The 12,707-nt window shown below is 44.6% G+C and overlaps 1 protein-coding gene across 1 annotated transcript; it reads left to right on the top strand.

Annotated features, from left to right (window-relative positions):
- Positions 1–562: 562 nt before the first annotated feature.
- Positions 563–4,806, top strand: LOC123162642 (uncharacterized). Its single transcript, XM_044580427.1, has 14 exons — positions 563–772; positions 884–999; positions 1,110–1,331; positions 1,451–1,587; positions 1,705–1,977; positions 2,107–2,258; positions 2,677–2,741; positions 2,901–2,969; positions 3,049–3,222; positions 3,301–3,491; positions 3,569–3,985; positions 4,150–4,295; positions 4,374–4,436; positions 4,588–4,806. The coding sequence occupies exons 1-14, from the start codon at positions 768–770 to the stop codon at positions 4,676–4,678; spliced, it is 2,121 nt and encodes a 706-aa protein (XP_044436362.1). The 5' UTR covers positions 563–767; the 3' UTR covers positions 4,679–4,806.
- The last annotated feature ends 7,901 nt before the right edge of the window (positions 4,807–12,707 follow it).

Genomic DNA, 12,707 nt, shown 5'->3' with positions numbered 1-12,707 from the left:
ATACCATCATGTTAGACGAGGATTAGGGAGAATGTTAAGCACACTTTGATTAGCACATAGGCAGGGGTGGCGAACAATCTTGGTTTCTCTATGGTGGCTGGCCCAATACTGGATGAATGTCGGCAATTATTGCAGATTTTGGGAAGGTCATTTTTGAATTTTGTAACAGAGAATCAAATATGATAGCTCACACGCTAGCTCAACAGGGTCGGGATGATCCACCGTCTTTGTGGTTCGGCTCTCCCCCCGATATTATTTCAGATTTACTCGCGGTTGATGTAAGCATTATTTAAAGTTAATAAAGCTAGCCGTAAAGGCCTTTTTCTTCAAAAAAAGAAAAAACACATAGGCAGAGTTATATGTACATACAGTTGAAGAGCCATACCGGTCTAGGCGGAGATCATGGGGCGAGCCACTACTCTTGATCGTGCGCCACTAACCTATACAGAATACAGGAGCTAGCACATAAAATACAATACAATACGCTCTACATACTCTGACACGGGCCACGATTAAGGGGCGCACACAAACGTATCCATTGCCCGCAAAAAAAAAAAAACCCTATCCATCGACCTCGTACGTATCCCGCACCCGCCGCCGAGATATCCGAGCCCTACCTACGTGCTGGATAGGATTCATCCCTCCATCCTCAACGAACCCTAGATGAGATTCATCCATCTCTCCATTCATCCTGTCGTCCGCCTTACTCGATCGATCGGCGTTTCGCTTTCACGGCGCGCAGGCGGCCGGAATCAATTGCGCGCGCGATGTCGTAAGTGTCTATAAATTCTCCTTCCTCACGGAGCTAGCACTTGTTCGAATTCAACTTGTAGCACTATGCATATAGCTTTTTGATTTCAAAGTTTATTTTCGCTGGCTACAGGACTTCAGACAGCAGAGTCAGTGATACAAGAAGCGCCCAAGACTCATCCTCCATTTCAACGGGCGGTAGCGCAGAACAACAAGGCTTGAGTAGCGCCATAGAAATAATGGACAAACGTACGTGAGTAAATGCTTTTGCTCTCTCTCTTCCTTCTCGTACGTGCACATACATATTGCTCTGACAATTACTAATTCCATTGAACCATGCATGTTCATTCATTCATTAGTAAATGCTATTCGTGCTGAGCTTGTTGATGCCGAGGAGAAACAATGTGCTGTTGAGGAACAACTTTTTGGCGAACCGATTGCACCTGCTGCTGGCAGTGGCACTCCTTTTATAGAGAAACCATTTGGCACTGAATGCGCACCTCGTCAAAAACGCTATCTAACCAGTGCCGGAATACCTCGACATTTGTCTTCCATTGTCGTCTCCATTGCTTTGTTTGATGGTCAGTGTGCTGCCCTGCTCTGCTATATATACATGCTTATGAAACTTTCATTCCTAATTTGTATCTAGTTCTAGTTGTTGCTTATATATATTAATGGTCTAAATCATTATCTTTTGCAGGAGAAAAGATGTTATTTGCTTGCTCGGGCATACCTCTACCGTACGGAAGAACTGCATTACGGCTGACAAGATTTGTGACCTCTGCACGTTTGGCTACTGCATATACCTCTAATAGAAACAGAGATGATGATTTGAGGGTTGTGCTAGCTGCCAACAATTATTACCTTCTTCATTTTTGCTTTGTTTTTCAAGCAATCTAATTAATTTGTGTGACCCTGTCCTAATGTACTGCTTTTTTTGTCACTGGAATTAAGGTCAAAGTGCGCCTTCCTGATAACACTACTACCGGCGGGTTGTTGGGTCTATATGATCAACAAATTGCAATTGTCACGACCGCGGACCTCCCATCTCTCCATGAAGTTGATCTGAATCCTCAGCATCGAAAGCCCTCTTGTGGTGATCCAATACTAGCTGTCGGACGTGCCTTCACGTCAGGCAGTTTGATGGCTGCGTCAGGCAGTTTGGCCGCACATGAGTCTCAGAGTAGAAAGCCTTCCATGTGGGTTTCTGAAGATCCGTTGACAGAGGTATGCTGCATATTTGTATCTTAATTAGTTTCTTGGCATTATGATATTCATGGTTTACTTATCACTGTTCCCGGAAGTGAAGATGCCTTTCCTCAATAAACCTTACCACTTTATATATGTTTGTTGTAGGCTGTATTTGGAGGGCCAATTATAGGAACTGGTGGTAGATTTCTTGGGATGAGCCTTCCTATTGACGATTCAGATGATTTTACTGGAAGAAATGTCATGTTCCTTCGAGGGGTGATACTTCTTAATCGCTTGAGGCATTTTGGGATACTCAAGTATGTATTTTATACTTCATATATCTGCTTATTTTTTTCTCCCCCAGTAGGCATATTTATATTTTATCTAAGCCCATATGGTGTTCCATTAAGGTAGCCATTTTTTAATACCATTTCGACCAAAGGAGTTTCCATGCAATCTGTGGTTTGAAAACAATCTTGTCCTGCTACCTCCGTTAGGCCAAATCTCTTGTTGCTAATTTGGTGCTCTTGCTTAATGTGGACGCTACTTTTCTCTAAGCGAGGAAGAGCTAAACTTTTCTTTTGGACAATATCGACATTGCAACTCATGCTTACAACATATGAATCTGTTCAATCCTGTCATCTCTTTTGTCAAATGTTTATAAATGTTTTTAATACCTTGTTTCTTTTTGTAAGATTTTGTTGATGTGTTGGTATGACTGTTGTTCTATTGCAGTCCTAAAAAACTCGACTTCCGTGGTTATTCGTTGCCTTCAGATGTATTCTGTGCAAGCCCTTCAGGTGTGAATAATCAATCATGCGATTATCATTTCCAAATGTTATCTATTGATCTGTCTCTGTGTGTGTGTGTGTGTGTCTGTGTGTGTGTGTGTGGAATATTATGTGAATGTTTTCATGCATATCATCTGAGTAGTAATATTAATCATCTTATCGCATCAGGATTTAGGAGAGAGATTAACCGTCTGAAATCTCTTGGCTATCCCATGGCACCACCACTTGTGCTTGAATGTAAGTCGTTGCTTTTGCTATTGATGTCCTTTCCCTTACCTTTCTTTGATCTAACCTCTGAGCCTGTTTCTCTAAACAGTCAAAGGGGAATTGCTTAATAGATTTGAAGGATATTTTGGTGGTTTACTTGCTCTGGAAGGGTATCCTTATGATGATCCACCCTTTGTTCATGAGAATCGTGTCTGGGGGCAATTTCCAAATGAAGTTGTTTCTGATATATCCCAACGTGTTGTCTCACTCAAATCATTCCGTGGTAATTTTTACAGTTATGTGCTCATTACATTTCCGTGCTAGTTTTCTTCATTAGCTAATCATAATTTTTTTGGTGTAGGACATGTGAGGTATTTTGCATGCACAGGGTTGCTTATATGGTGGCCTGAAAGTAGTGGGGCATGCTCTGTCATTCTCACTTCAGCCAGTTTGGTTAGAGGTCATGATAATGAGTACTATATTGATAGCTTGAGGTGTGGTGATTCTGGGGTTGGATGTCATGATGATGATGACCATATTACGAACTTGAGGGTTGGTGCTCCTAATCATTTGTCTTGGTCGTTTTAAGTTGTTTGATGTTTAGTTGACCTCATCTTTTACCATTGTAGATTGAGGTGTCTCTCCCACAAAATAGGACCGTCACTGGGACATTGGAATGGTATAACGTGGACTACAACATAGCTATTGTCAGTGTTGGGGATTATGTCTGTGCTTGTCGCCCAGAAAATATTTTTAATGCGGTGCAGATGCCATCTCGAAATGCTCTACCTACTTTGGGTCGAAGAAAATTCCCTTCATTGGTTGGAAAAGTAGTAGCCATAGGGTTTAACACTCAAAAAAGATTATTAATGGCCTCAATGGGAGAAGTGAAGCAGAGAAACAAGGGCATCAAACTTGACTCAGTTGGTGAAGTGAAGCGGAGAAGCAAGCGTATCAAATTACTTGGTGAAGTGAAGCAGCGAAACAATGGTAGTATCAAACTTGACTGCAGATATCTTAAACTGTCCACTTGTAAAATCAACAAGGTACAATGGTGAAATTCTCTTACATGGTAGCCAGTATAGATAGTTGTTGTGTTAGGACTGAGTCATTTCTTTAGTCATATTATACATCTATTTTGCTTTTATATTTGAATCTGAAACTTCTTCAGTTACTTATGGCTTTTACCTATATTTTATGGTTGTCATAGGCTGGGATTGGAGGGCCTCTTATTAACTTGGGTGGGAGTTTTGTTGGTATGAACTTCTATGATGGAAGTGAAGAAACTCCTTTCCTGCCAAGGAGTAAGATTGTTGAAGTTCTGAAGAGAGTGGTTGGTCTCTCACTACCATCAAGGTATTTTTTCTGTTACATCTCAATACTAACTGGGTATGGCCATACTTGCTCTGTGAATTTACAGTGTGTTGTTGACAGATCATTGAATGGTCGTCCTGAGCACATAGAATATGGTGCTCGAGGCAGGACAAGGAAAAATAGGTATTCCTTCAGTTTCTGTTGCCCCCTTATGCTTGTAGCATGTACTGTTGATTCAATCCCGGATTACGAATTTACTCCCTCCATTCCTAAATATACATCTTTTTAGAGATTTTAATATGGACTACATATGAAGAGTATTGTTTTATGACAGGTGGCCTGTGCCCGAGCCATATTGGTACCATGGTCTACTTGAGCTGGATATGTACCATCTCCCGGAGTTTCGTGGAAGGACTCTGCTTTAGACGGCAGGCTGGCCGTTGTACTATGATTACTGTATCACTGTCCTTCAAATCAAAACTATGTAATGCACCTGAAGCGCTGTTTATGACCTTATATTTATTGAACAAGTACTTGGGCACTTGGCTGATAATGTATGTGTCTGACTGACTATTTAGAACAAATGTGATTTGTGATAGTAATGTATGTACCTTCTATGTGAATGACTGTTGCAATTATAGGTTGGCTCAAATACTTAGCAAAATGCACCTAATTGGTCAAGTTCTGTATTAGTTCTCTCTCTCTATCTCTGGCAACAGATAATGTTTGTCTCTTGTGATTGGGATGCTCTTTGTTTGCGAGTAGGTTCAGACCATTGCCTGTTGATCCTAAACTCCGATGAGCCCACTTGCTGCGCGGAGAGATAGTTCTTTGTTTGAGAAGCAATGGCTTCTTCAATATAATCCGGTCTAGTGGCCACGCTGATTTTCACACTTAGTGTTTTATTTCCATGCTTGTACTGTGAATCTTTGGTGTTGCTTGTTCTCTTTGGTTTATTGGGCTCTGTGTGCTACTATAATATGATGACTATACGAAATAAATGTCACCATGTTTTTTCCATCATATTTTGTGCCATCAAAATCAGGCAAACCATGCTGCTTAATTCAAATTATCTAAAGAGATAGGATCATTTGAAACCATATATTGCCAGTTCCGTGAAACACAATGACATTATGTGTTAAAGATGAGGAGGAGCGATGCCATAGCTGACGCCTGTATTGGGGGTGACTAGCGCCAAGGAGCCCGCTGGATTCCGTTGTCTGAACTGTCTAGGCATAGTTAAATGGCTAAAGGTCTGGATGTGACAAGAAGCAAACAGACTGAAACTCATCTCCAAACTTGCTGATGCATTCTAGTGCAGATTCTTTGATGTATTTCCCCCCGATCCTATACATGCATGATGTAAATGATATAGATTCCCCAAGATTTTTGTTTGGTTCGTTATTCATTTTGCCTTCCATCCACGTGGTAGCGTGACGTGAATGCAATAAAGTGATAAATCGGGAATTCATACTCGTGTGGTAGAGGTTTGTTTTAAGGAGAACACCATGTGCTTCCATATATATCTTGCCTAGCTAAAAATAAAATACATGCGTAGTGCACTTAATTAATTAAATATCAATTTATCACTTTATTGCTGATCGATCAAAGTAGCACTTTTCACTGCATCACAGTTGCATCAACGAGTGCACATGACATACGGAATAAAATAGCGAGAGAGATTAAGGTGAAGATGACATGTTGCATGGCGGAAGGATAACTGAAATCCATATGTTGATCGTGTTTTCCCACCAATCCTCACTCCCGCGGTAATCCAGTTGCATGCAGGGCGCTCGGCGGAGCTATGTTGGGGCACGGAAGCACGGCAACCACGTGCGGGACGAGGTGCCCGGGGGTCGCGCGTCCCAGGGAGGAGGCTTGAAGTGTTCGCCGGCGACGTGGCCGGGGCTGCCGACTTGCTCGAGGCTTCGATGGGAGAATGCGGGACGACCCGGGGTGGGGTGTGGGGTGGTGGGGGCGGCGAGCGAATGTGGTCGGGTACGACCCGGGGTGGGGTGCAGGGAGGCGGCGGTGGTTGAAAGTACTGTGGGACGACCTGGGGTGGTGTGTGGGATGATAGAGGCGGTGAGCGAATGTGGTCGGGTACGACCATCAGTAATAAGTTGCGTTCACAAACTTTTCTCAAAATAGGTCCTCACATATGACTTCCCATTGTGAAACCCTGTCACTGACGCTCTTGAACAAAGTCTGCACAGAAACTATTTCATAACTACCTTTTCAAGGCACCATGCAAACCATCAGTAACAACTTGTGATGCGAACGTCGAAAGAAAAATGATGGCGCGAATAATTTGCCCAATCTTTCGTCTTTGCTAACCGAATTGACAAAATAACCAAACAAGAATTTTCGGTTTATACCGAATGCCCAGGCCTACGTGTTGGAGATACCCCGAGTTGCCGATCTATCCATCGATGAAAATAACCTAAGCCAGAAAAACTTCCCTCATACACGGCCAACCTGGCCTTTAAAATAGTGCTCGCAGGCAGCATATATACGTGGCCACGTCTGACTCGATTCCTAAGTTGGTTTCAGAACCAAACTAATAGAAAAAATGGACACGGACTCTTTCTCTCTCCAATCTAAACTACTCCCCTGTCTCATAATATAAAAGCGTTTTTTATACTAACCTAATGTCAAAAATGCTTTTATATTAAGGAAACGTTTATAGCCGGCCGACCGGGCCGCGCCAGTGCGTTTTGATCGAGGGCTCTTTGTCGTGCCAGGTCCCTCGTCCAGGACCCACGTACAGCTGGCTTCTTTCCTAGCCATGCATCCACGCCTTATCCATCCCTCGGCTGCTCTTCTTCCTCCCAGCCTTTTTTCTTCCTCTCTCTCTCCATGAGCGCTCGAGGGTGGTGACGACGGCAAGCTGTTGAGGACGAGCGGAGGCCGCCAAAGGACGAGCAGGGGTTGCGGTAACCGCGGAGTCCGCCATGGATTCAAGCTGTTGGTCGACACAAGCGCTTTTTGCTAGAACCAAGCTAGATGTGAAACGAGGTGTGCTGAAGACGTGGGGACAAATCCAACGGGTGGAATTAGACAAATCCAATGGACGCACGGTGACCGGCCGAATATTAGGCCGGTCGACCGGCGCCTAGTGGTCACCTTTATATTATGGGATAGAGGAAGTAATTGATAATTAACAAATTTATAAAAATCCGGCAAGCTGATCACAAGATGCCAAAACTATTAACTAGGCACGCATGCCTCTTTCCAATCTTGACGGTGCCTTCCCTTGAAATTATTCTGGTGTTGACTTTTACGTTCACGCCATGCATTGCCTCGCACAATCGTTTCACCCTGATGGAAAAAACATGTATGCGAATGTATCACAGACGCACTTGCATCGTAGCCAGTGCTCGTAGGAATTCTTCTTCCACATCGAAATACAATGAAATTAGTGCTGTTGTCGCCCTCTTGTACTTTCCAATGGTTATTTTTGTGTGTGAAGATAAATATAGACAGTGCTCTACATAGCCAAATTAGAGACAGGTAGAGTTTAGGTGGTAATATGTAATCTCTACTCTTAATGGAGCAGTTGGTAGTCTCGCTTCCAGGTTTTTTTTCGTCCCACCACTTTCGTTCGGTTTTTTTTCGTAGGTTAACCGTCGTAGATTTTTTTCGATGCTGGTTTCTTATTCACCGGTTTATTTACCCCTCAGCTCTTTTCTTGCAAATCAGCACTTTTCAAACGTGCACGCAATCACGGATCTAAATTTACTAACTTATCCAAATCAACCGATACCTTTCATTATTGCAAATTTCTTTAGGAAACAAATAATAGATTTTAAGGAAACAAATAAAAGATTTTAAAAACGCATCATACTTTACTAACAATCACTAAAAATCAAATCTAAATTAATTAACCTTACCTTAAATCACTCAATCACTTTAATTAGAAAATATTTTCTTTCCTAACTGCACCCCGCTTAGTGTGCACATAACAATCCGAAGTAATTAGAGTCACATGATTGAATCCATTTATTTAGAGCGACATGATTGCGTTCCGGGATGGAGGCCATGATTTCGTCGAGGTCGTTGTTGCCTCCTACACCCAGGGTGTGTCGCCGAGATCGAGGCGAGCATGAGGAGCTGTGGCCACCGCCATGGTCACCCCATCATAGGGGATGGAGCACGCCGTCGGCCTACAGCTTGTGGAGATCAATGTTGCTCTTCAGGTCACGTGGTGACCGGATCTTGCCGATGTGTCCCTCCTCGCCCGTTGGCCGGCATGGATCTCGCCACTACTGCCCTCAACTTCTCTGCCTCGAGCTCGACGGTCAGCCACCATGGATCCCCCAGCTGGAGGGTCACGTGAACCAGCCGTCCTCCCATGCTGCAGCGGCGAGAAGGTGACATGGCTCTCCGTACACGAAGAGTGGAGTTCGGTCAAGTACTTATATACTTGGCCTCTACTGCTGATCCATGTACATGGAGAAGAACAGACAACCGCTCATTCATGCTTCGTTCCACTCCTTTGCGCTACATTACTGGAGGTGACATTTTCCTATTTCTCTATGTTGTAACAAGCCTGCTGCCTGCATAGTTAATGGATTTTTTATTTAAATTTATCGCTGCTTAGTGCTTTGTTGCAATTGTTCATCCAAGATTTTTATATATAATCTGAGCATATGTAGGCATACTTAGCTTTGCTATTCCATTTTTTCTGGCGCATAGAAATAAGAGTATTGTCGAGGTTAGGTATTCAATTGAGTATGGTATTTGGATTGCTATCAGAATGTCTTTTCTGTGCATGCGATTTCTCACGTCTGGTTATAATATTTGTGAAGACGTGCATTGCACATGCACTTGGAAGCGGGCCCGTGGCCCGCGCTGGACGGCGCCGACGCCGACCCGAGCCACCTCGTCCGCGTATTCTTGAAGCTGTGGCTGGTCGATTTATATGAAATTAATTTCCTCAGTTCTGGTGGCAAATATAATACACATAATCCATATTGTTATGCACTAGCGTGTATGTGTGAAATAGATGGATTATGGTCCCGTACCCAATAAGATGGATATGTGTGTGTTAGAGAGAGAGGGAGAGGGGGATAGAGAGTGAGGAAGAGGGAGGGAGAGTGTGTGTCTGTGTGTGTGAGGATTTGATGGTAAAAAAGGTCGCCAATGTCGTAATATTGAACTCTTAAAGTTAATGTGGTCCCGTTGCAACGCACGGCGTTTTTCTAGTATTACAAGTATTTCAATGGAAATCAAAACTGACGCTAATCACCCCATGTATTCCACTCAATCAGTAAGCATTACAGAATTTATGGAAACATATGATTGTCTTTTTTTTTGCGACAGGAAACATATGGTTGTCTTCAAACTAATTTAACCAAAAGAATCAAGGCAGCAATAAATGGTTGCAGTCCCTCAAATCTGAGACTAGATTGGGGGATTGAAGGAGTTATAAGCTTGGATCTGGCGCTGGATTTGGGGATTCCTGAAGATGCACCAGATCTTGGGAGATGCTACGATCGACCAGGTAGCAGAAAAGCGTTCAGATTCAGGGTACGTACCTCCAGTGACGCCGGCGAACTGAAGAAGTTGGACTGGGTTCTCAACGGCGTACATGTACCCAGGAGAACAACAATCCGACGATGGCAGTGCCGTTCGTGCATACTGGCGGGTGGCAAGCTGACTGGTTGGCTCCGGATCGGGCGGGAGGTGATGGTTGGGATGCGGGAAATCTGTGCCGGTTCATCCGGCTCCGACACGGTGCCGCCTTTCCTTCTTGAAGGGCGTCAGTGTTACCCATCCCCCACCCCCTCCGTGTGCCGAGGGAAACCCTAGGACATTGTCCGGGCAGCAGCGTCGTCGACGTCGCATACCTTCTTGAAGGTGCTGCTTGGTACGCGGTGGTTCGGAGCCTTAGAGTGTGGTAGGACCAATCCGTGCTTTGTCAAGCTGCCGTTGTTGGGATTTATTTCTTCTTTCTTTAGCTTGATGTGTTGTTCACCCCAGCAATTGGAGTAACTAGATGATTCCCCGCGCGTTGTTGCGAGAAATCTTAGTCCTATTGATAATACATAAAGTGAATAACTTTGTTTGCATATGTCGTACATAAATACTAATGTATATATACAAACACCTAAAAACGGGGACTCTGACATGCAGATGCCCTGAAAGGCTAAGTACACATTTCCATTTTTAGATACATATTGTGTATTGTGTGTGACTCTTGACGTAAATCAATTGCAGATCTATGTAATATAGTTAAGCAGCTCATACCAACAAGTGTTAAAAAACGGTGTTACAACAGATAGTTTGCCTAGAAACATAATTTGAGATAATAGACAGCTGGAAAAAATGCTCCGGAAACAGACAGTGCTAGGTACATGTCCTCGTTAGTCAAAGGACATATAAGGTACTCGCAAAAAAGGACATATATACGGTAGCTTATATAGCCGATCATTAGTGAGAACTCCTATTTCTCTTTCCAAGTGATAGAATTATTATTGTTATTACAGTCTGTAGTGATAGAAATTTCATCTGCAGAAGGGGAAAAAGCATCTTTAGAAATCATAAACATTCTATTAATAAAGAGGCAAATGGCCTTGGAAATGAAGTTGTGTATGAAAGATCAAAATAAAGGTACAACTTAACCTTAGTAAAATGAGATGATTCATGGTATTGGCGATGGAGGTGTATCCAAAATCATCCCATTGCTTAGTTGCAAAAATATGTCAAGTATAATATTTGTTATCTTTAACAGGATAAACTCACCTAGTTCTGGGACTTTTCTGCGCATGGGGAGGAGTGAAACAACCATGAATCTTTGACGAAGATTTTATCTCTACTTTTAATGGAGCAGTTGGTGAATAGTTTGCGCGGTTTATTTTTGCTGGTTTATTTCCGTCATCCTCCCACCTTCGTTTTATTTTCGTCATTCTCCCACCTCTGTTAACTCGCTACCCTATCTACGAAAATTAACCCACGAAAAAAAATCGGCCACAACCCGCACGCACGCACCATGCCCTCGAGCGAGAACCTCTCTCACACACAACTCGATCCCTAGCTCGTCTCCCCTTCTCCGCCGCCGCCGCCCGCCCGCCCGCATCCCACCCCTTTCCTTCGTCCTTCGTGCCCTCCCCACCTCCTCCCCTACCACCGGTCCTCCGCTTTGGCCCGGACCATCCTCAACCTTCCGCGGCTGCAGTCGCCTGCTCTCCAGACCTTGGAGCACCGCGGACATGCTACCACCATGGTGGGGACGAGGCGGAGTATGTCGCGGCGGCGGCGACGAGCAACGCGAACGCGCTACCTCCTCCGCTGCGGCCCCTCCGCACCATATGCCGCCTCCGCCGACCTTAGCGGGCATGCCCTGGTTGAGGCCCCCAAAATTCGGATGACGGCGCTGAGGAGATCGTGTAACCCTAGGGCAGGGCGTAGCGACCGGCGAGGAGCGCCTCAAGGGCGTGGCCCCCGATTCATGGGTCGACAGCGCGGAGGCAAGCGTGTGTGGACAGGATGTGGCGGTGCTGCGGCAAGCGAGGAGTGCCACTACCGTTCGCACAAGATCCGCCGTCTCGTCTCTGCGATTTGACCGCCGCCGGCGGTCTGCGCTGCACTGTCCGCATCCGAACTCGCCAGAGCCGCGGTGCCCCATGAACCGCCCGCCTCCCCCATTTTGTGTCCGTTTGATGGTAGTGACGACGATGACCAAGGTAGGCCCTTTCCTCCTCCCACTCTTTCTCTATCTCTATCTGCCTGCACCCTTCTCCCTACGACAATATATTCAGGGGCGGAGCCTAGGGTAGCAGACGCCAGGGCGTGCATCAGTTGGGCAAGCCAGGGAGCTGCGTGCGTGCATGCTCTGTGTGTGTGCGTTCTTGTTGCGTGACGATGCAGCACATGTTTTTTCTCTGAATATAGTTCTCTCATTCTTGTATATGTGGTAGTTCTCTGCATGCAGTGTGGTGGCATGGTAGAGAGGGGAAGCTAGCAGATGGAAAACTGGCAGCGGCTCTATTTGCGGGTGGCATGATGGAGAGGCTAGGGAGCAACAAATGTTGTATTGGTCAGTTTTTCTGTCATCTCGGTTTGCACTAATATGTAACTTTTGCCTGATCAGGGGATACTGCATAGAACACGAGCAAAACATTGATAGGAGGTGATGAGGACTATGACCGAAGGCATGTATAATACCTACAATAAACTGTCAAGGCATGTCTAATCTGAACTGAAATATAGGCACACAAAGCAAGCAAACAGCCGTCAAGGCAACAAGCATGCCAGATGAAGTATGCCTTTTGTTCAGTCCTATGGAGTTCACAAATTGATCTACAGCTACGCGATTTAGAAACTCAAAGGAGCATCAAGGTCGAAGAATTTCTTGGAGATGGCTATATTCCCTAGATCACTCGATCGATCAAAATTTCCCTTACAAAAATTATCTTATCAGTGCCACTGTGTATTTTGATTAACAAGGTA

This window comes from Triticum aestivum, chromosome 7B (genome assembly GCF_018294505.1).
Source record: "Triticum aestivum cultivar Chinese Spring chromosome 7B, IWGSC CS RefSeq v2.1, whole genome shotgun sequence".
In the NCBI taxonomy this organism is placed as follows: Eukaryota; Viridiplantae; Streptophyta; class Magnoliopsida; order Poales; family Poaceae; genus Triticum; species Triticum aestivum.
This window is presented reverse-complemented; position numbering and strand designations above follow the sequence as displayed.

Excerpts from the sequence above, each read along its gene's own strand:
- LOC123162642 (XM_044580427.1), top strand. Across the intron at positions 2,742-2,900 it reads ATTCTGTGCAAGCCCTTCAG|GATTTAGGAGAGAGATTAAC; the intron begins GTGTGAATAATC and ends TTATCGCATCAG. Across the intron at positions 3,986-4,149 it reads CCACTTGTAAAATCAACAAG|GCTGGGATTGGAGGGCCTCT; the intron begins GTACAATGGTGA and ends TGGTTGTCATAG.